This window comes from Euprymna scolopes, chromosome 1 (genome assembly GCF_053919585.1).
Source record: "Euprymna scolopes isolate OS-2025 chromosome 1, ASM5391958v1, whole genome shotgun sequence".
NCBI lineage: Eukaryota > Metazoa > Mollusca > Cephalopoda > Sepiida > Sepiolidae > Euprymna > Euprymna scolopes.
In genome coordinates, this window is record NC_136482.1 from 13,023,082 (window position 1) to 13,048,405 (window position 25,324).

The 25,324-nt window shown below is 33.0% G+C and overlaps 1 protein-coding gene across 3 annotated transcripts in view; it reads right to left on the minus strand.

The window, feature by feature from the left end:
- Positions 1–2,571: 2,571 nt before the first annotated feature.
- The window catches only part of LOC145279895 (hepatocyte nuclear factor 4-gamma-like), a 216,485-nt gene continuing 193,732 nt past the window's right edge, over positions 2,572–25,324 (minus strand). For all 3 annotated transcript variants that reach the window (XM_080131447.1, XM_080131529.1, XM_080131594.1), the window contains 5 exons: positions 22,806–22,921; positions 20,919–21,068; positions 17,290–17,530; positions 12,634–12,870; positions 2,572–5,519 (listed from right to left, as the gene is read on the minus strand). In XM_080131447.1, the coding sequence (XP_079987573.1) occupies positions 5,125–5,519; positions 12,634–12,870; positions 17,290–17,530; positions 20,919–21,068; positions 22,806–22,921 (1,139 nt within the window). In that variant the 3' untranslated portion in view covers positions 2,572–5,124. The remainder of the gene's footprint in view (positions 5,520–12,633; positions 12,871–17,289; positions 17,531–20,918; positions 21,069–22,805; positions 22,922–25,324) is intronic.

Sequence of the window (25,324 nt, forward strand, 5' to 3'; positions counted from 1 at the left end):
TCCACCAAAGGGAAAATGTAAGGAGTATCAGGTAATAATATAAACTGATTTGAGTACCTTCTGTATTGGTGTAACATCAAATAAAGAGTATAAATATATTTATGTGCTAATTAGGTACAGATTAAAGATATAAACATATACAACATTGATCCAGACAGATATAGAATTCAGATATTAAGTATCATACTTAAAGTTCTTCTCAGTTCTAAAGTTTAAAAAGAAAAAAAAAAAAAAAAAAGGCTAAGTCTCCCTTCCAATAAAATATAATTTAATTTTGTATGAACATGAGGGGCAGGCTCACTATTTTGTATTAATTTAGATTAGAAAAGTTTGAAACTAGTTAAAAAAAAATTAATAAAAAATAGAGTATTAGTGCTTTATTAAAATACAAAGATGGAGTTAAGTATTAAGAAGTTTCTAAATAATAACGTTATTACAGGGTGGAATGATAAAATCGTCGCCATAGAAAAGACATGATTCCATTTCCATTTGATGTAAACTGATTTTCTTTTTTTTTTTTTTGTTGTTGTAGACCATCTACTAGTTGGCCAGTTGTGTACAAATCCCAAGAGCGATAGGAGCCTTTTATCATGTCTGAAAGTGACACAATGCTCAATCAGCAAGATCAGAGATGCACTGCTGTAAAGCTCATGCTCTCTTCCGATCCAACTTATGACAACAGGACTATTGCCAGCACCCTCAAAATGCAAATCTGGATTGTTCGATACTTGAGGTCACAGCTCAACAAAGTTTCTGGCCACGGTTATGGTCTTTGATATGGTTTCAGATGAGGGCCACATCATGCCACCTCACATCTGTGAAGTTAGCTTGAAAGCCAACACCAAAATGTACCTGGATGTGCTGAAGAGTATGATGATCCTCTGGTGCAATCAGGTGGCTGCTGGCAAATCCTGGGTGTGCAGTAGGACTCGGTATTTGCCCACAAGTCCAATGAGACCCAGGCTTGACTTCAGAAGAGTGCTATATGGCTTCATACCTTTCTCTCACTGGCCCTCTTCCCCGACCTGAACCTGCTGAACTACTTCGTTTGGTTATACATCGAGAATATCAACATGACCTCTCACAATACCAAGGCCAGCCTGATCGTCACCATCTGCCGAGTATTCGCTGAGCTCCTATCGGCACTTGTGGAAAAGGTATGCTCCCAGTTCCGGACCCGTATAAAGGCGTTGATTGAGTCTGAAGGTGGCTACATTGAATAGATGTCAGCTCTACTACATAATCAAGTTATCTGAATTGATTTTTTTTCAATAAAAGTTTTAAAATAAAGCTGTAGTATTAATTTATTGCGGATTATTATTCTCATCTTTATTGTTTCCCAACGTTTTGGCCAACTATTCCTCTGGCCTTCGTCAGGTGGTAGCTGCGACAGATAGGAACTTTGAATCTCCTAACTGCATTTTCAGCAATCACTGCCATCCGTAGTTGTTGTCGTCTCACCACGTTTTGGCGAAGTAAGCCTCTGGCCGGCTTTGGGTAGGATTGAAACCACTATCTTCAGACCATCATCATCTGGAACCGTAGAGATTCAACGTCTATCAACTGTGCCACGGGCCCCGAAGGGCGATCAAGGTTGGATTTTTTGATCTTATAAATCCACATTTATGATCTGATTTTCCATGGTCGGATTCGTACCGATTGGTATATATATTGTTTAATTAATTGGAATTCATTATTGAGATGAGTATTATTTATATTAATTTTTATTTATTGCAGACTATTATTCTCATCTTTATTAGTTGTTTCACAACGTTTCGGACAACTATTCCTCTGGCCTTCATCAGGTTATAAATATAAAGCTGTAGTGTTATTTTCTTTATGGCAACAATTTTTTCATTCCATCCTGTAGATCTAAATATTAGTCATGTACTTCAGTATGAATACCATTAACTGCATGAGTATTATTAACTCCAATTCACTTAACAGCCAATGATTATTGAATGAACATGAAGATTGCAATTTAGGATTGTTTGGTCTGCAAGTGTTAGAAGCAGAGTCAAATTTCAGAGTTATAAATTCAATATTCTTTGTGCAAGAAAACTAACTCAATTTATACTTTTGTTTTTCTGCTTGAAACATTTATTCCACCCGAATCAAAATAAGATAGTGATTCTTTTTGTTTTTTTTTTTATCAAATTAGTATTTGATAAACATGTCTCAGTTGGACCTTTGTGTAAACTGACCTTCTGCATCCTGTTTGTCAAACTTTCTTATGAAAGAAATTCTATAAAATGAGTGTCTAACCCAGATAAGCCAATCTATTTTTTTTTTTTTAGGGTTTTATGTCCATACATTAAACAGCTGATAATTCTCAAATAGTTCTGCTGTGTGGTCTACCCTGAATGACAAGAATATCTATATCAAGAAAACGAGCAGAGATGATTGGTTGTTGGTCTGAGATGTGGATGATTGTTCTAATTGTGAGTCTATTATGCGGTAAAGAAACCAAATGTCATTTTAAATAACATTGATACTTATTTCAAAATCATTTTTTTTTTTACACCAGTGATAACAACCTGTGCAGTAAACACACAAACACAAAAGACAATAAAATTTGATCAAAAAATATTTATTGGTATCTTTTTATAAGGAAGATAAGCAATATCGATCTGTCAAAGTGGAATTAAGTTTTCTTGACAGAATTGACAGAAATAAATGATACATTTTTAGTTCCAAGAACTTTTGGACAATTTCTTTAAAAATATATATCTCTATAGATATTCGTTACCCCCCCCCTCCCAATGTATAATGAAACCTCTTTTCACATCAAATATAAATTATGTATTTAGACTTTAACAAAAAAAAAAAAAAAAAAAAAAAACCTAATTTCAACAATAAAAAATTGGACAGAATTCATTGAATTTTCTATTAAAATGTTGCTAATGATAAAATTATTTTGAAGTTAGGGTTTTGACATTTTAACATTAACAAAACATTCTTGTATTCAACCAATATTTGACAAACAAGAAAAAATAATTTTGCATTATTTCGATTATTGATTGCTAGTTCATAACCTCCCTCCTCGATAAAAAAAATAAATAAAAGAAAAGAAAAGTCTGTATGATGTATGTACTTGTGATGGCAAGAAAGTATTGTATACCAAAAATCACATTTGATCAAGTAGTTTTATTTTTAAAAAGAAAATAATTTTTAAATGAATAATGGGAATTAGTAGGCATTACAATGATATAGAAGGCTGATGTTAAATTATTTCTGAATACTTATTTTAAAGTAGTTAAATAATTATGAATTTGAGTTTTTCCAGTACCCCTCCCCTCTGCATGTTAAGAATGGCTTTTTCTAAAATCTTGCAGAAGTTTAAATTATTATCTCCTTTTTCCTGGAAAATGAAGCCGATAGTCTTTTAGCCATAAAATTTCATTTTAGTTTTTTTTTTTTTTTTTTTTTTTAAATAAAACTACTTGATCAATTCACATTTTTTTTTTTTTTTTTTTTTTGTGTGTACAATATATTTTTTTCCGGCCACGGGTATATGCACCATAAATATTTCTTTACTTTTGACATTTGTTTTTCCCATGGGTAGGGGTGAGTATAGGAATATGGACTTGCACCAAAACCTGTATGGAATTTTGAACTGAACCCCTTAAATTCTGTAGAGGTTTCCGAGTTCGGCTATTAGGTCCACAAGTTCAAAAAGATGTGCGTGAAGAAGGCTGATGGTTACATCGGCCAAAATGTTGTCCAATCTAACAACCAACATGTTAATCTGATTAATCGAAATCACCATTCTTCATCTCCAGAAATGATTCAGTTTGAAATGAAAATTGATATTTTGGATTCTCAGTTTGGGTGTTATAACATAGCCGATGTACCCTCCGACCTCTTTTAAGTGCATCTTTTTCAAACATGGGAACGTTATCGTTAACTTTGGAAACCTGTACAGATGGTCATGGGTCTAGTTCTCAATAACAATGCCCTCCAATTTGATTATTCAAATTGAACTCTTACATTCTATAAAGGTTTCCAAGTTAGATACACCTGAAGAAGACCGGAGATTACATCGGCCGAAACGTTGTGAATCTAACAAACAATATGGATCAGTAGTCTGAGATTATCAATACTCTTCTAAGAAAAAAAAAAAAAATAGCGTAGTTAAGAATTTCTTACTAGTAACTCCGTAAACTTATTTCATAAAAACGGAATAAAAATTTTGTTTCCTTGATACAATATAATCTATACAGGAATCTCTCATCTGAAATATATGACCGAAAGATTGCGCACAGATTTAAATATATATTTTAAATATTTATAATAAATCAAATAACATTGCTATTTACATTCAAATGTTTAAAAGAAATTTAATATCAACATTAGAAATAAAAAAAAAAACAGTAACAATATTTTTTTAAATTTAAATTTTGCTTCAGAGCTCTAAAATTGTAGTTTTAAACGGAAAAAAAAAAAATTAAAATTGCCTCAGAATTAAATGTGATGATAATTAAAAATCTTCATAAAAGATTTCAGAATTTCGAAACATTTTAATTGAGTTTTTTTTAAATAGTTTTTATAACAAATAAAATAACTTTCATTAAATTGTATTATTTAAATATATTTTTGATAAGTACATAAATAGCTTAAAACTCTTAAATTCATACAATGTTCCAACCGTCTGGGCTACCTAATGCCAAAGAACAACTCCTTTAGGACAGATTGACACAATATATAGATGTAATTCGAGGGCGTCTTTACCATTTATGTGTGTGTATCAATGCAAAAATGAACATATTAGATGAGGTTGATTTTAACTGCTTGTTGAGTGTATCGAAATTATTTATACCACTCAATCTCCCACAAATTGAAAGATTAAAGATGTCGTGAGCATTAGTCAAAAATGCTTTGTAGTAATTAGTAAAAAAAAAAAAAAAAAATGCTTCATGGTGATAGAAAAAAAAAAAAATGCTTCACAGTGATTGGTCAATATCTTCCCATCAGAAAAATACTACAGTCTGTGTTTTAAGGTAACTTAAGCCAATGATTTGAATGAAAATTATTTTTTTTTCTTTTAAATAACGATTTAAAAAATAACATCCCAATCACAGCAATTTGCTTGGCATGCCTAAATTTATTATTTAAATTCTAATTTTAAACTTCTTGTTTAAAATGAGAAGCTTGATTATTCGTTATTGTACCTAGCTTGAATGATAATTCGTTCGATAAACCCGACGCCTCCATAGGCTGTTCAAATTGTACCATCTGAGAATGGGGATCATGACCATTCACAGTGGACAATGGACTGCTGCAAGCGATTGGGGAATGGTCAAATGATGAAGTTTCAAGGCTTTGCATCGGGCTTGAATCCGTCGTCGTGTTAGAGGAATCTTGAAGGAGCATCTGAGTATCATTATGATTACTGACGATCTGTTCCATTGTGTGGTTGCTGACCCCATCAGCAGCATAATTAGAGTTAGTAGATAAATGTGGTTGTAAGCTGGTTGCAGATACCGATGAGTGACCATGTCCAATCTCATTTGATATGCCTGAAATTGAACGAATAAAAAAAAAACTTATATACAGAAATGTAAGCAAACATCCTCCATTCTATTATAAATACCAAGGTGTATATAGGTAAATTAACCCAATGTTGCCCAGGATTGAATGAGGTTCAATAAATGTTTCACACTTCCAATACTTTTGTCATGAAAATCGATGAAATCCATTTTTCAATCAAATCAATTGATTAACTACTCTAGTTGCAGACCCACCATTGTCCATCGAAAGGAAGCTTCACATGCCTTCCTGTAGTGACAGCCCACAATACAGCAATACGTTGTAGTCTACATTGTAATCTAAAAAACCTACTGCTGATTTTATAAAATTATTTTTATATAAAAGCTTGAATTAAAGTTTAAATGCAAAAGTCAAGTATCATGTTTCAATTGTGCTCTAAACAGAAACATACATTTTGAACGTGTATCTGTCTTATCAAAGCACCTACGGTTGATTTTATACACTTCTGCTTTTATTGGACTGTTCCATCTTTAAATTTTTTCGATTATAGATTTTTTATACTTTCATTCTCGTGAGAATTCGTCATATATATATGCAGTAGAACCCTGAAATATGGCATTAAAAATTAGCAACAAAATACAGTACAATATATAATCAAATAACATTATAAACACCACCGTAAGGCGAGGCAAATACCATAACCAGAGGATGGAAAAAATATTGTATTCCACATCGTAACCTGAAAAAAAAAAAAAAAAAAAAAAAAAAAAAAAAAAACATATCCTAGGGTTCTACTGTTTAATGGTTGTATCAATGGCTGTCTTAGATGTAAATCCAATAAAACTTAGATGATTATTAAATAGTGCTCAATGCAGGACAGAGCTGGTACATAGTCTTTATTACAAAAACATTATTGGTTACATATGTGCATACATGTTTCAGTGAATCCCAATTCAAAGATAACACCTCATCAGACAAAAAAAAAAAAAAAAAAAAAAAAAAAAAAAATGAAATGATATAAAACTTATGTAATTTTGACTCCTGTTTCAATAAGATATTTGGATGTGGTTAACTTGCTGGAAGAAAGTGGGATGTATACTTTGTAAATGTGAGCAGTAAGGGTTTTTGGAAGAAGGTGTGGTGAAGGAAGGGAGTAGGAGTGAGGTAGGAGGGCAAAGTATGATTTTGTGTGGTTAAACTGTTGCAGTAGAGAGGTGTTGGTATTCTTTTAACTTGGCAGTTATTTATTAGCTAAAGCTTTCGCTTTGATCTGAAGTAATATACTCTTATCGTCGCTATTTCCCTATCTTAGGTTTGTTTGCTTTTTTTTTTGTTTTTTTTCTGGTGGCAATTTCATTTTCCTATTGACAAGTTTTATTTATTTATTTTTAAAAATAACTGCCAAGTTAAAATACAAGACCTCTCCACTGCGACAGCTTAACCACACAAAATCGTACTTCCCCTTCTATGTCACCCCTACTCCCTTCCTTCACCACACCCACTTTCAAACACCCCTACTGCTCACATTCACAAAGTATACACCCCGCTTTCTTCCAGAAAGTTAACCACACCCAAGTATCTTAAAAAACTAATGTAATTTTGACTTCTGTTTCAATATCGATTCTTTTTTTGGTCTGATGAGATGTTATCCTTTAATTGGGATTCCACTGAAACATGTATGCACATATGTAACCAATAACGTTTGTATAATAAATGGAATATATATATATATATATATTACTAGCACTTTAGCCCAGCTTTACTCGGGCCCTATGTACTGTTCATAACTTTATGTGCACACATATATATATATTAAAAAGTTTGACTCATGTCCATGTAACCTACCTCTAAAATTTCAATTGTTTAGACCCATAATTGGTGGAGGAGTTTGGTAGAGTCTGCAAAGGTCAACTCTTTCAACTTTGACCTCTTGGCAGCCAAATTTTCGCTCAAAAACTGATTAACAAAAATAACTTTCATGTCCGAATACCATTTCTGTAAAATTTCAAATGTTTAGACCCAAAATTGGCTGAATAGTTGGCTAGAGACTGCAAAGATCAAATCTTTTGAACTTTGACCCCTTGGCAGCCAAATTTTCGGCCAAAACTGATTAAAAAGCTTGCCCCATGTCTAATTATACTTTATGTAAAATTTCAAATGCTTAGACCAAAAATTAGCTGAATAATTTGGTAGAGCCTGCAGGGGTCAAATTTTTAAAAACTTTTACTCCCAATATTGACCCCTTAACATTTGTTTTGGGCTCAAATGAAAAAAGGTTTGATTCAGGTCCAAGTAACCTACATCTAAAATTTCAAGTGTTTAAACCCAAAATTAGTGGAGGAGTTTGGTAGAGTTTTCAAAGGTCAAGTCGTTGAACTTTGATCACTTGACAAATTTCTGGCAGAAAACTGATTAAAAAGATTTTCCCAAATCTCAATACACCTTATGTCACATCTCGAGTCTGTAGACTGAAAATTGACAGAGTAATTTGATAGTACACACAGACAATTTCACTTATGTGTATAATATATATATATTACATCAAAGATCACAACTGTTGATTGATCTAGTGTAAAGCTATATACGAGTAGATATTAAGAAAAATTGCAAATCAGATTTTTTAAGTTATTGAGTAAATGTGACATAGCATAAATTGAAATTGTTCTGGAATATTAAAAACTCATTGTGGTATTTCTTGATCTTGTTAAAAAATATTTCATATTGAAAACTGAAACTAAAGCTGCTTTCAGAACCGCCAGTAACCACTGTAAAAGAGTAATAAAAAATGCAAGAGAGCTATATGCGCAATCTGTTAAGTCCAAAGTAGCTGAGCAGCGGCTTGGTTCCCACCAGTTCTGGCAAATAGCAAATAGGATCTTGAACAGAAACGTACGCTCTATCCCAACCATTAACAATGGACCAGAGGTCATCTCGACAGCATCCGACAAGGCCAAACTATTTGCCAAAAACTTTGCGGCAAATTCTACTCTGTGTGACGAAGGCCATCAACTCCCCATATTCCCCCCTATAACAGACAACACGCTATGCAACATACAAATATCTGTGCGTGAGGTCGTCAAGCTAATCAAGAACCTTGACTCCAGTAAAGCAACTGGTCCCGACGGTATTCCAATTATAGTGTTAAAAAAAAATACAACCAGAACTTGCCCCCATACTTTCCAAACTGTTTAAGCGTTGCCTTAAGGAGAAGTGCTTTCCAACACCCTGGAAATCCTCATCAGTATGCCCTGTATTTAAGAATTCAGGTGATAAGTCATCCCCCTCTCAGTACAGATCAATAAGTCCTGTGTGTCATGAGTAAGTTGCTGGAATCCACAATAAACAGAGAAGTAGTCAACCACCTCAGCAGAAATAACCTTCTTAGCGACACGCAATATGGTTTCCGCTCTGCTAGATCTACAGCAGATGTGCTAACGGTTATATCTCATAGGATTAGCGAATCTCTCGACAAAGGCTTCATTTCTAGGGCAATTGCTCTCGACATATCAAAGGCCTTCGATAAGGTATGGCATAAAGGCCTACTTCACAAGATTTCCAGCTACAGTATCACTGGAAATGTTTTCTCAATTATTAAATCATTTCTCTCTGATAGGTTCATAAGAGTAGTGGTTGATGAGCAGAAATCAGAGGCCCACAGTATTAATGCTGCAGTCCCTCAGGGGTCCATACTGGGCTCAACTCTCTTCCTGATTTACATCAAAGATCTCCCAAAACACATACTAAAATCTTTCATTGACATCTATGCTGATGACACGACCATCTATGGCAACACATCAAAGGCCGTAAATGATGATGTTCTCTGATTCTCTCTCCTCTGATCTTAAGCGCGTGGTACAGTGGGGAAAGAGGTGGCTGGTTACCTTTAATGCATCTAAGACCAAGCTCCTATCTCTACATCATAAACGCTCTTATCCCCATCTGGCATCAATTGAAATGGATGGCTCTCGTCTAAGGGAGGCCTCAGGATTTGATAAGCTCCTGGGTTTGACCTTTACACCTGATCTTAAATGGAACACATACATCGTCTGTGGCCAAGGTCGCTGGGAAAATGGTGGGATCCTTCTACCGCTCCAGAAGATATCTCACTAATGATGCAATTCTCCAAGTACGTCCAAAGATGGAGTACTGCTGCCACATCTGGGCGGGGGCTGCAAAAAACAGCCTATCTTGCCTTGGCGGAGTGCAAAATAGACTCCGTGGCTTGGTGGGGGATGCCCTTTTCTCTACCCTGCAACCTCTTTCCCCACAGAAGAGACGTAGCGACCCTGTCATTGTTCTATCGTTATTTCCATGGCAGGTGCTCGTCTGAGCTCCATTCTCTGGTCCCCCCTTGCCAATCTTTCTCAAAAAACACCCGACTAGCTGAAACCACCGTCAATAATTTTCCCCACTCCCTATCTGTGCCTAAATCAAAACGTAGATACCATGAACAAAGCTTCTTTCTTAGAACTTCACGCCTGTGGAACTGTTCCGCTTGCCTGTTTCCCTCCCGACTTCAACCTGGATGTCTTCAAGTCCAACACAAACAAATTCCTGATGAACGTCCCCCCCCCTAAGTAATGACACCTTACCAATTCTCCAATACTATTGCTACACTATCCCTTTGATTACTGTACACACAATAACCCTTATCCCTGAGTGGCCATTGGGCCTTGATAAGTGGTGAACTCCATGTAAAAAAAAAAAATTCCATTTTATGCATTCGTTTTGAGCAATACATTTTTATAAATTTGTTATTTCGTTTTGTAAGTAGTTTCATTAATGAAACATTTAAAAATATTAAATATTAATATTGTTGGATTTTATTAGATTCATTTGCTAAATCTGTTTCAATGGCTTTATGTTGTAGGAAAATCTTAAATAAAATATTTTATTGGACGAATTTAAAACAATTATTTTTTTAAGTAACTATTATAAAATGATCAGTATAACATTCTATGTAATAAATATTAAGTTAATGTCTAATATACATTATATATATATATATATATATATATATCACAATGTGAAACATTATGTTAAGAAATATATTGGCAGGGCACTTTTCTTCATCGTATTCTAAAAGAGGAAATTTATTTGTTTGCCGGTTATACAAATTGATATATAAGGAGTTAGATCTCCAGAAACATTAAGATTAACCTCAATATATAATATAGAAAATAAAAACAAAGTTCAATGGATTATCTAAATATTAATTTACTTCCAGTCCAGTGTAAAAAAAAAAAAAAAAAAAAAAAAATCATAGCACACATTAATTAATGAAAACCGAATTACCTCCCTCTATAGTAGCTCTTTATCAGTTAAAAATCACTAAAACCATTTGCTGTCCAAAAAGTAAGGAAAATAAAACCCAAAACATGGCTGTTTGTTTACGGTTTCAAATTGTCTATTTTATTTTATTATTTAAAAGAAAGTAATGTTGAAGAGACTAGGGTTTTTTTTTTATTATTATTATTTTACTTTCTTTTTAAAATTTAAACAAAATGTGTAAGTGAATTAACATTAATATAAAAAATTATTCAGAAAAAGTGTTTTGTGTCGAATTTTCATTGAAAAAGAATCTACATTTTTTTTTAAATTAATTCTTTTTAGCTTTAAAAGGTTAAAGATTTTACTAAAAAAAAAAAAAAAAAAAAAAAAAATGTCTTAAATTCGTTGTTTTATTTTTTATTCATTTTATTTATGTGTTTTTAACATTTTTAACTACCGTGGAATTTCCACAGGTTCTGCTAATAAATATTTTGTTATTACATTTTTTAAAAAAGTGATATGACTGATTTATTATCAGTTTTTATCACATTATATCCTAAATATTTAGACTTTCCCTGCATGTCCACCTTACTTTCTTTTATATATACGAACGAACGTTTCACACTAACAATACTTTTATTGTCATCGAAATTGCTGAAATCTAATTTTTCCATCAAATCGATTGTCTATTCTAGTTGAGGACCCACCGCAGTGGACTGGATGGAAGCTTTACATGCCTCCCCACAGTGACTTGATTTACAATACATTGTAATCTACATTGTACTGTAGAGAACATACTATGGATTTTATAAAGTTATTTTTTATATATAATAGCTTGAATTAAAGTTTAAAATGAAAAAGTCAAGTATCATATTTCAATTGTGCTCTAAATAGAAACATTCATTTTGAACGTGTCCCTCTTATCAAAGAACCTACTGTTGAATTTATGCGCCAAGCCCTTCTGCTTGTGGAGTGATAAAGCTTCTCAAATGCTTGCAATATTTCAGTCAAAATCGGACATTCCTTTGATCCGATTTTTTTTTATTATCGATACTTATCAGAGACATTCCAATACAAAATCCATCTAAGAACATTCTCAAAGGCATGGAGTACATTTGTGTGAAATTAAAAAAATTAGCCCAGCTGTTCTGGAGTCCATAGGGAACAAACACACAAAGTTAAAAGAAACAAAAAAAAACAAAATAAAAAAAAAAAACAATGCTATAGGACAATAAAGGAAGTGAAAGTTAAAAGCCTGCTAAAAGTAAACTCCATGTCCACTTTCTACTTTTTGTATCGTGATAAAATTTAGGAAAGAAAGATTTAATATTTGAGGATCAACTGTGCTTGGTTCTGTTATGGGAGAGTTTTTCCTGCCGTTTCCAATATTTGTAAAAAATGCTTAGTCATTCTTTGACATCTTCTGGAAATGACAACTCGTCCCCCCCTTTGGGGGGGGATAAAATGCTTATTTATTTCTCAAGAAATGACTGCATTTTTAATTTAAAACTGATAGACGTTAACTCTGAATTTGTCATCGGAGAAGTGCAGTGAGAAACTCAAATGATTATTTTATTAGTGCCCTGGAAGCACTCTTAACTTTGAAAACAATATATGCTATATGTGTATGCTAGTTGAGAACATTTTAATATCTAACAATATGAATATTTCTAACAATACGAGTATATCTAACCCTAGATCTATAATTTATTCTATTGAATTACACCAGGCTGCCTTTCCACAAACTGAGCAAAGGAACTTTTCTCTTTTGGAGAGCTAAAACCTCTTGTTCATGAATGACTATATAATTCCAAAGCAGAGTTGAAGTTTTTTTTTTTTTTATAAAAAAAAAAAAAAAAATTCATAACTCACCTCCAAGCAACATTTCTTGTAAAAGGTTATCAATTTTGGCCAATCCGAAAACTTTGGCCACTTGAATTTGTTCAATCATTTGCCAAGTGATACTCTGTAAAACAGGTAATAGGAGTAAAAGTTCCCCGAATCGTCCACGGCATTCGTATTGACGGTCATTTATGTAATCCTCAAGATTGACCTGTGCTTGGTAACGATAGGATTTCACTTTGCTTGTCTCAGTTAAACCACGAGCACCTAAAATAAAAAATAGAAAGGCATTGAAGAAATAAATACCAACATGTAAACGAAGAACAAAGTTGAGTATTTGGTGCTACATTTAACCTTGCATGTCTTCGATCAAAGCAATTTTTATTTTTGTCCCAATCTGGAAACTTTTTGGAGGATCTGGATTTTATTCACATTAAAAACCGACCTTGCGTGTAATTTTATCCTGGCACATAATTCTAGATCTTAAAAAAAAAAAAAAGCCTTTTTGAGATATTTTACCACACTGATGGAGAAAAAAGAAAAGGCCAGGCATTTTACTCCAACGATCAAAAAGAAATAGTTTGTATTAACGGGGGGGGGGGGACTTTGTGTTGGGGTTTCAAAAGTAAAAAAAAAAAAAAAGTATTTGGATGCCATTATCTAGACTCAAAACTGAAACCAAAACTATCATTCAGAGCTGGTGATGTTACCACTATACCAACGTGACACACATATGAACTGATTAAAAATAAACTAAGAGGAATATACAAAATGTATAACGATTTGTTTCGATTTTGACCTCTTTTTGACTCCTTAAAAAATTTTAACCGGCTAAAGACCCATAAAAGAATGGGCCATAAAAAAAAAAACAATCATTTGGCGCCCCTAGCGCAGCTCTGCGACTTAATTTCGGAAGAGATAGTTTGAAAATATGGAGACAGACAGACATAGTGCCTTTTATATATATATATATGTTTTTTTTTTTTACAAAGGCATCACTACTTATCAAGGCCAAGAGGCAATTCGAGGATAAGGGTTAAAGTGTACAGTAGACAATTGGACAATAAAGTAATCGTTAGTAATGGAAATTCGGTAAATTTGTTAACTTATAAGGAACGGCTCATCAAAAACTTGTTTACATTAGACTTGAAGACAACCATATTGTAGTCAGCTGGAAAGCAGAAAAACGGAAGACAATTCCATAGGCGTGTAGTTCCAAGAAAAAAAAGCTTTGTTCATGGAATCTACGTTTAGGTTTAGGCACAGATAAAGAGTGTGGGGAGAATTATTGATAGTGTTTTCTGCTTTATGTGAATTTGTAATGTCTTTTCTAGATGCAAGTGCTAATATTATATTTATTTTGTGGAGACAGAACGGAAGCTGAACACGGGTCAGGGCAAGTTGTGAGAAAATATTAGATTATTCAGATCATTGTTACCATCTTGTGTGTTATAGTGTGCAATCTTGCTACTTATTAGTATACAGCACTTCTTATTACCACAGATTACTATATATATATATATATATATATATATATATATATATATATATTATATACACACACAAGCAGGCTGTCCAATGATGCCTAGTCATAAAATATGCTTAAATATATTTTAATTCATGCAGATTTCATATTTATCATTATTAAGCCAATATTCTATTGATTATTATATTGTACCCAATATATAGTAGTGATTTCAAAATTAAAAATAAATATGACTTGGGTGCCATCAGCTAGAATCAAAACCAACACATTTAGCACTTTAGACTTAGTTGTTGTACGTTTGAGCTATCATCAGATAGATAAGAAAGCATTAAAATCTAACCAACTTAAACTTTTAACTGTATATTTGTGCATGTGTACAAGAGCACTTTAAAGTTGCCTTACACTTGCCAAGTTCCAACTTTTTCAATTTTAACCACTTAATAGCTATTTTTACTAGCTAAAAACTAAATCGAATTTGTTCCACAAATCTGAATCCCCTATATATCAAGTTTCAAGTCTGTAGATCAAAAATTAGCAGAGGAGTTTGATAGAAACTGTTCCTCAGATGGACAAGGTTACTTTTATATATAAAAGTTGACAGAAGCTTTTAGAAGCACTGTTTATAAAATTGAAAATAAACTTAAAACTCACTTGAAGGTGCAAACATTTTATTTAATGAAATAAAAAAAAAATTCAATTTTATTTAATATTTGCATATCAAGTGATTTTTAAAACGGTTTATTTGTTTATTTTCAATTTCTAATTCATATAATTCAATGGTAAGATATCCAATGAATTAGGTTTATACAAGAGTGCTCAATACCACGGTAGAGCAAGATATACTTTTTATTTATTTTTACAAACATTTAGGTATTGCTACACATTTAATAGTATGTTTCTGTCAACAAGGAAATATGCTGTTGTCATAGCCCTAGTTATAACTAGCAATGTTGCTTTTACAAAAAACTAGCAATGTTGCTTTTACAAAAAACTAGCAATGTTGCTTTTACAAAAAAAAAAAGCAATCCTTAAAGATTGAGGACTGGACTTTTGTAAAAGCAACATTGCCTCTAGTTAGTTATAACTAGGGACATTACAACAGCATATTTGTTTCCTGGTTTTGATTCTTAGGTACATATATCCATTGACATCTTATGTTTTTATGTAGAGTGATGTGGTTCTCTGTTGATTGTGTCGGTGTTGGATATATACTAGAGAGTCAAAACAATGAAAAGAATATGCTGCTGTCATAGCCCTAGTTATAAGTAGTTGACTGAAACATACTATTCAATGTGTAGCAATACCTAAATGATTATGTAAAAAATAAATAAAAGTATATATATATATATATATATATATATATGAGAGAGAGCGTGCAATCATTTATAAATAATGGTTCTCATAATGTATTAAATTCTATATTAAGTCTGTTCAGGTGATTGTTACTCAGCATATTCGCTGCTTCTGTAAGTTGCTTTACTATCCACCTTTCTTCTCTCTATAATGGTATAAAGAAATAGTTGTTTCAAAAGAAAAAAAAACAAACTCATGATCAGTTTTCTGTGATCGTAGTTTTATACAAAGTTTAATTTCATGAAAAACCAAGGAACCAAGTTTGAGAATAGAAGAATAATGAACAGTACTCAAAACCATTTTTGTCCAATTAAGATTGGAGGAGAAAATAGAAGGCCTACTTAGCATTGCCCAAGAATCATCGAGAACCCCTAAGTACTTTTACATCAGCAATGCAGCAATTCAAGGTTGGTTGGTTGGTTTACGGCATATCAACCCTTTTCGGGTTATTTAATGCCGAATCCCAAGATTTTGAAGAAAAAATTTTTTTAATAGAATATATTTGTTATTTTCAAGTCGGTTTCTAGTTGGGACCCTAACAGGTACTACCACTCCAGGTCAGAATGGACCTGGGAGCAATGGTAATTAAAGGGTGGCTCCACACTCCCCAAAGCCCACAAGCTGGGGCCTCACCACTGGATATAGTTTAAGGTCATATCCAGGACCCCCATTGAGGGACTTTTACCCTCTGCAGGGCCAGCAATTCAAGGAGTAAAAAAAAAAATGTGTCTTCCTGACTTTGTCTGAAACATATCCAAATTTTTGGAGATAAGGATTGAGAATTTGTATTTTTTGTTGGATTATTCAGACTATTACGTTTGTCGTCGATATTATTTTCACAACATTTTTTGCCAATTTAACCTCCGACCTTCAAGGATCTGACACAAACGATAAATGCTAATTAATAAGGAGTTTTAAGTGACAGTTTTCCAGAGGTTGAAGGTTTAATTCTCAGTATGGGCAATATTAAAAATAGAATTATGAATTAAGACTTCTACTTGGTAATGGCTGACGAAACGAGAGCAAGTGATCCTCATGGATTAAATAAAGGGTTTTATTCGAAATTGTGTATAGATTTCTAATTTTGAAAATAAGCACCTGAAAAAGATCGAAGATTACATCGGCTGAAACGTAAGAATAACATCCAAGATGAGAACAGTAGTTTGAATAATTCAGTGTTAAATGAAGGTTAAATGGTGATAAGAATATAAATATAAATTTCTTGAGACTTCTACTTGGTTACGGCTGACAAAAATGAGCAAGCTACTCTTATGGATTAAATAAAGGATTCCATTCTACATTCTGTACCAATTCCAGACAAAAATTCCAGATTTAGACAAAATAAACCTGGAGAATCTCTACATCAGCTGAAACATGAGAATAGCATTCCAAGATAACAGGAGAGACTTTTGAAATCGTCAATATCCAGATAAAAGAATAAACAGTCATGTACAGGCGGGTTAACAAATGCAGAGATCCTAAAGCAAAACCAGTTACTAAAAACGAGTGCTAAGAGAGGAATGTGTTAGGTTTAGGGTTGCTGATAATTTTGCATGTTATATCCAAGTGTTTATGAAGCACAAAGATACTTTTGAAGAATATTGTTGAACAACGATAAAACAAAGATTGTTGGATATCTGTAACTGAAATTTGGTGGACAAGCCATGCATAGAGTGAACTTTATTCATACAAATTTATTGTAGAATAGATTGAATTCTGCAAATGGTTCTATGGATTGGGCTGTGATAGATGTCTTCAGTTCAGAATAGTTTGGGTATTGTTTTAAATGTATTAAGCTTTGTTTTTTTTTTTGTTTGTTTTTTTAATAATTACATATTAGGACTTACCTGGATCGAAGAAGACGATGGCCTTTAAACATGCATATTCAGAATCGTCGATATCGATATCTTGTAAGCACTTGATCACTTCATCAAGCACCCGTGTTGTTACATGAATCATCTCATTCGTGATACCATTCCGCGGCAATATGTAGTCGTTTCCCAGAAGTAACACATCATTTAAATGAAGAGACCGTCGAGCCACACCCATGAGTAATTGTTCCCCTGCATGTGCACGAAGCAGGGCCACCTGCAAATAAAAGACCAAAAGAATAGAATCAAACTCACATCTGAGAATATTCGATATCTCCACAAAGCCACCATCCACCTATGTATGGAGTATTGTTGCCACATCTGGGCTGGTGCATCAACTACTAGTTTCTCTCACTCTCAGACAGGGTCTAAGAAAAAAAAATAAATTAAAAAAAAATAAATAAAATAAATGAAAAAGTCTCTTATCTAATAAGGCCCACACTGTCGTCCACTTCAAACCTCTGTCCCATCACCACAATGTTACATCCCTGTACGTGTTTCACAAGTACTTAAATGAAATTTGCTCTGATGACGTCATAGCACTTGTGCTCCTTCGATTAACCCAACAAGCAGCAAAAATCCCACCCATTCGCTGTTTCTTACTTTCCTAACTATACTAGCAGAAACTTAAATGTACTGTTGTTAAAACTTTAAGGATATATTTTTAAAGACCGTTGAGTATTGAAAAATAGTACATTAATCTTAAATAGTATACTAAACTGAGTTTAGCATCAACAGATAATACCAGTATAGCTATGGCTTCAGACAGATACCAAATCTCCATTGTTAATATATGGTAAGCAGTTCATGTGTGTAAGGTTGCCATATTCTATTTAAAGGTGCATTTGATTGGTTAGTTATACATTTCTTGCAGGGTGTGATGGAGTTTTCTGTGGAATGGTGGAAGGTTAGGAGATAGTTGAAAAGATGAAGGGTTGGTGCTGGTGAAAACATGGGAATCATCTGATGAAACAATAATGGATGGTCTGAGCAATCCACATCAATTTGTTGTGTTAATCTACTTATGACAGTTTTTTGACTACCATTGTCTCCAGCCAAAACATCTTCATTAAGCCAGGTTTTGAGATTGTGTGCATGTACGAGGAAAATAATTGTTTCCACAAGAACATTTAATAATTCTGCCAATATTGATATTATTCTTTGCTTTTCAGGGTTGACACAAAATATAATAGTGTTAATGTTTCAAAATCATCCAACGAGATGACATTAGCACTGATATTAGTAGAGTCATTAACCTCCAAATTAAATGTTAGATTACCGACTAAAATTTCCTGTTTTTTTTTTCATGTCAGTATTTATATATCTACTTCCGTTCTCACAATTTTATTCTCAGTAACTTTTGACCTATAACATTTCATGTCCTTTATGTCCCATATCCTAACCGCCCAACATAAGTACTAGTTAACATACCTATTAGAACTTTTTTGGGACCATTATATTTTTAGGAACCATTAAAATCATCAGCATTTATACTAGCAGAGCTATTAACCTCCAAATTAGATTCTAAAGTGCGAATCAAAAGCCCATTTTTCATATATCTACTTCAATTCTCACAATTTTTATTTCTATTCCTTTTGGACCTTTTGAGATCTAACCTTAGCCCAGTAGATCAGCCATATATAGCCACACTGATGAGTCATTATGAAGACGCTTTTCTGTGGATATAATTAATTAAAACTAATCGTTATATGTAAGATGCTTCAGTATAAAAGGTAACCTATATAATAACTTTTCCAGAATTAATATCATTCTCTATTTTTTAGGGTTGATAGAAAATAAAATGCGGTTTTAAAATTATTAAGATGGCATGGTCAACAAAAGGAAAACATTTTGTGTAATACTATCGGGAGACGAAATCGTTGAAACTTGTTCAAGAGAGATACTGCAGAAGGTTTACTTTTTATGCTTTTTTTTAAAGTATCCACTGAGTAAATAAGTTACTTTTATCCATAACTAGTGGGGGTACCCGGCGTTGCCCGGGTGTTTGGAGGTGTGTATGTAGGAGGGAGTGTGACCCTGTTTTAATAATATAAAAAAACACGACGTTAAAAAAAAAAAAAAAAAAAGTGTAAAATAGGAAAAAAAGGTTAGATAGAAAGACAGGCTCCTCGAACCCAAAGCATCGAGACTAAGGCTATAAAAAAAAAAAAAAAAAAAAAAAATTTACTCACGTTACCTCTACGCCAAAGAGACATACAATTGAGAACGGATAAAATTAAACCTTTAAAAACACTTGCAGGTGGTTTTCTAGGTCAAACATGACGTCATTGTCGTAGTAGTCGGATGAGAGAAAATGAAGGAACGATTTTTTTCGGCATCCCTCCCTGTAGAAAACTGATGATTTTAGGGTGAAGAAATTAATGTTTTTGGCCAATTTTTCAATATTTGTCGGGCGAAGGTTCGAGCTTTAAAATGATATCAATCTCGTGAAAATCCATCGCCTCTGTCGAAAGTTTTGTGAGGCATACAAACACATACAAACATTTTCGCTTTTATATATATATATATATATCTCACTTATCTGTTTAAATGTATGTATGTATCTTTGTATATATTTATGTTTGTATGTCTGCCTAAAACTTTCGACAGAGGCGACAGATTTTCACAAGATTAGTATAGTTTTGAAGCTCGAGCCTTCAGACAACAAATATCGAAAAACTGACTAAAAACATTAATCCCTTCACCTTCAACTGGGCACTTTTCTACAGAGAGGGGTCGTTTTTTTTGCCAATATTTTCGAAAGTCATCCCCTCTTTTCGATTGACTAGCCTTAATCGAAACATTCGTCACTTCCGGTTTGGCAATGGACGCAACAGCAAAAACATCACTTTTTTTCACGTTTTTATCCTCCTTCGTGGTATGGGTTCGAGCCTGCCTGCCTACTAACACTTTTTTGCTCAACACACATTTCCAAACACCTGGGCAATGTCGGGCACCCAGGCTACTTATTAACTAAAGCAATCCTTAATTCAAGTTACACGCATGAATTATGATCAATCCAAGTCAATTTGTTGTTGAATTATTTGATGGTGCTACAAACGAGGACGATCTGATAAACCTGGAAAGAGGACGGATGATTTATGCTCCGAATTGTGAAGCAAGGACTGTGCAATCCATAACGATTCTTCTTTTGAGTCGTCACTATTTTATTCCAGTGGCAAAGAGACATCCAGGACGACTTGAAACAATGTTGGCATAAGCAGAGGCCACATCAGCACCTGCTATTCTCAAATGGTCACCTATTTTAGTACTGATCAGGATCAATGATGTTTAACTTTAATGATGTATATTATTTAATTATTGAAATTCTTTTTGAGATAAGTAATTTGTACATTTTATCTATTTGCGGACTATTATCCTCATCTTTATAGTTGTTTCATGATGTTTCGGCTAACTATTCCTCTTACTGGTGAATGTTGTGGTAGTCTTAGTATATCAAAGCATGAGAGTAAAAAATTACTGACTTCCTGTATAAATGACTATCTGGATGAACTGTACAAATTATTATGTTTTACTAAGAGCTACAGTGATTTTTAATGCACTTTATAAGTTTTATGTAATTGGTTTATAGTTTTTGTACAAACCTGATCATCCAAATGAAGATCAAGGAAGCACGGAATATATTTGGCCCATTCTACAAGAATAAGAAGCTGTTGTTTCATCGACTCAAATACGTCGTTTGATGTGGCTATTTTCTTGTTCATGATGTTTTCGGTTGATGGTTCCGGGTGAATCTGAAATAGCAGACGCAAAATTTTATTAGGAAAAGATTTTCACAATTTTGAAGAATCAGACATTTTTAGTTATTTAATCCTGAATTTATAATTTTGGTAAAAAATTTTAGGTTTCAAGTTCTTTATATCTTCAAATATTTATTCATGGAGTTTGCTTTTCTAGGGAAAAAAATTGTTTTTGCTTTTGACGTTCCAGAATATGACAGAGTTTTGCAAAGGGGGGAAAAAAACATCAATGGTTGATGCATTTTAGGCCAGAAAGCCAGTATCGGAATCTTCATTTCAAAATCTGTACTCTGTCAAAGCAGGAAAAGGAATTTTCACCAGCACCTCCCCAAATTTGACAACAGTACCCCATCTTAAAATGACTGGCTGTTATGCAAAGGATCAGGAATAAGAGCTTCTGGAGTGGTAGAATGATCGAACCATTCTTCCAGTGACCTTGGCAACAGATTTGATGTATATCTTATTTTAGGTCTGAAAGAAGGTCAATCCTAGAAGCTTATCAAAGCAGGAGGAAGTAGTTTAAAAAACGCTTTGTACAGTTCAAAAGATAAACTCAGAGACCAGAGATTCAGAAAGGTATAATATAGGTTCTATTGAATCCGCCATATGAAAACAGACTCAGGAAATTTTACTTTTCCACCCTTGAGAGCTGATGATTACATGGTGACCTCACTTAGACCTACAATCTCCTCAAGGTTCATTATGATATGTGCCAGGACTTATTCACTTCTGCACTAGAAAGAGGTCTACGTAGACACTACGAGAAACTATTTCACTACCAATCTCGATTGAACTAGAGGAGAGTCGCTTTTTCTAATTAGGATTTTTGGAGCAGATTTCCAAGAGAGGTAGTAAATGCATGAACAATGTGGGAATTTAAGGTGAATTTGGACAATATCTGCTTCAATGCAAATTTCTATCTTTTCCCTATTCGGCAATTGAAGCATTCCACCCCCACCTCAAATTGACTTGCAAGCTTGTTTCAAGAGAAACTTTAGATGCCAACGTCTAGATGTAAAAAAAAAAAAAAAAAAAAAAAAAAAACTCATGTACAGGTGGGTTCATAACTTCAGGGATAATAAAGCAAACGAGTTACTTACATAATGCTGAGAGAGGAGTGTGTTAGAGTTACTGACAATTGTGTTATATCCAAGTGCCCATGCAACACATTTGGAGCATATCACTGAACGCCAGCAAAACAAAGATTGGACATTCATGACTAAACCTTGGTAGACAAGTCAGGCATAGATTTGAGTTTATTTGGTTGTTTTGTGGCATATCAACCTTTTTGAGTTATTTAATGCTGAATCCAGTAATTTTTTGAAAAGCTTTTATGCTTCAAGTTGTTTATTCAAATATTTATTCATGGTAGTTGGTTTGGTTGTTTTGTTGAGGAAAAATGTTTTTGTTTTTGACTTTCCAAAACATGATAGAGTTTTGCCAGGGAAAGGAAAAAATATCAATGTTTGGTGCATTTTTAGTCAGGAGGCATCTGCGGGAGGAAGGATTATTCTCTATGACTTTTCTACACGATAACTAATTTGCATGGCATAAAATTAGAATTTAGTGTAGTTACCAAGGGTTGTTATCTCAAAAAAAAATAAATAAATAAAAAGATTATTGGTATATTTACAGATAAAATAGAAATGTATAAAAATAAAAACAATGCACATTCAAATTATTTACATTTATCAATTGGATAAAAACGTTTAAAATTTTTTTTCGCCTTACCTCTTTCGATAATATGTCTGCATTCACTAGGTGGGCTATGGCTACTGAAGAATTTGATCCTAAATCTTCGTAACTTGTTCGCCTAATACTGATTCTGTCCCTTTCGTTTTGAACAGCTGAAAGTTATTTTAAAAAATATTTCATATATTTATTCTTTTATATTTCAAATATAAATTTTAATAAAGTTTTTTCCAATAGTTTGACAGAATAAGACTAGAAGGTAATGTTTTTCTCTGGTCGCACACAGAAGAACACAAGAAAAACTTTGTATATGCATTAATGGTTTTATGTTATTTTGTTAATTACAAAATGAAAAAACTCTTTCCATTATTACCCATTCAATATTATGCATGTAAAATTGAGAAAAGCATACTTGGAAAGGTGTCCACATTATGTGAATAAACTAAATCAAAAGAAAATAGCCACCAAATTTGATCTGATGTCATGTTTATCTAAAAACGGAACTAATTTTAGAAATGATTCCTTGTAATAATAATATTTAACCAAACCATCTGTCTCTTCTTTTGTTCCGACCCATCCTTTAAATATTACTGATTAGAGCTATAATAAAAATAGTAAAATTAAATGTAAGGGAACAAAATTCACTCAAATTCACCAAAAATAAGTTTTTTTATTTGCAGCATACAATTGTTTTGACCTACCACCAAGATATTTATAATGTTAAAAAAATAAGCATTTTATTTTTCGATGAGGCACCAGATTATAGCTATGAACAAGAAAGATAGAGAATGTTTCTCTCTATTGACATGGGAATCTCCCCTTCCAAAGTACTCCTTCCTGGTTTGGATGCACTCTGGCTTTAGTAGAAAACACCTCAAGTACCTGAGAACAGGAATGTATTGGTCAAAAATTGCTAAGACCAGATGGGATCATAAAACTGACCCAACCGTCTGCAGAATGTGGAGAGGAGGACGATCTGATACAACCAGTGCAACTTGTAAGGTTTTGCAGTATACAACAATAACGCAACGGACTGTATAAAAAAAAAATTAGAGAAACTATTGTACGAACACACATACTTCAAAGACACGCAAAGAATAAATGCTATTATTCTTTACTTTTTAAGGTTGACAGAAAATAATGTTTCAAAATCATGAAAGGCATTTATATTAGAGTTATTAACATACAAATTAAATTCTAGGCTGCGACCAAAATTCCGTGTTTTTCATATGACGTCACTTCCTTATTTTTATATCCCTTCTTATGTTATCAATTTCTATTCCTAGCCACTTTTGATCTTTTCATCTATTCTCTATAACATTACGTGCCTGTAGAGTGATTTTGTAAATAAATCATAGTTCTCAATCTTTTCATAGTACTGTTCCTCTATTCAACTAAAAATCTTACTGTTATCCTCCAGTGGTGGAATGAATATATTTACATTGAGACACTAATATGTAAACAGCGTGAAACGATGTGAAAATTCCTAGATCATATAAATCAGTTTTTTTTGTTTTCAGTTTAAAGATTGTTTAATGTGCTTCTACGTCAGACTAAGACTAATTTCCTTTTCACTTACTGCTAATATATTTATCCACTTAGAACAGGTTGATAACAGGGAGATATACTTGAACACTTGTGCAAGAAGAATGTTTAATCTTTTTTAATCTTGCTTTGTAGTGGCTTTCTAAAATTACAGGTTTTATTCAAATTTAAACAATGCCTATGTAGAGGAATATATATTTGATTACTTCATTTAATCACATGAATTAATATACGACAGTATAAATTTATGTGTAAACTTTAAGTATTTACTTCAACAGTGCTCAATACATAGGTAGAGTTAGGTAGTAAGTTATAAAATATATATGGCAATTAAGCTACACAGAATATTCCGCATTTCATCCACGCTAGGATTCATCAGGCTTATGTGAGGATTTTATGGTTGTCTCGCGTTTTTATATATGCACCTTCTATTGAGTTTTTAGTTAGCCAATCAGCTTTCTAGTTTCCACGTCATCCTTCCTAATTAGCCAATATATATATATATATATAACGAAGCACTTATAAAAAATTCTAATTTAATTCTAAATTCTCAAATTCTAATCTTTAATTATTAATCATGAATTTCTTAATCCTTACCATATATATCCATATTACATAAACTATATTATAGTCAAGAATATTAATACTTCACATATGATCTAGATTTTCGTTTCTATTCATAACTTACTGCTATTTGAATCTTAAATCACTATTGTTCACTCATAAAATAAAAAAAACAACTTAATTTTAATGTATTTCTCTAACCCAGCCAAACAAAAATAAATTTATACTAATAAATAAGCAAATAAATTCATTACGGTCGCTTGCCCCTGTTTCTTCAAAGCCAAGCAACATTCCCTGTGTATGTGATATGTCTATAGTGACCTATATTCTCTCTCCTACCTGCCCTTATAACTTCCACCTACTGCTTCCCCTTCACCTTTCCTACTTCTCCACTCCCTTTCCGTTCTTATTCCTCTCCTTACCTTTCTCTCTAGCAGACACTGCATGTT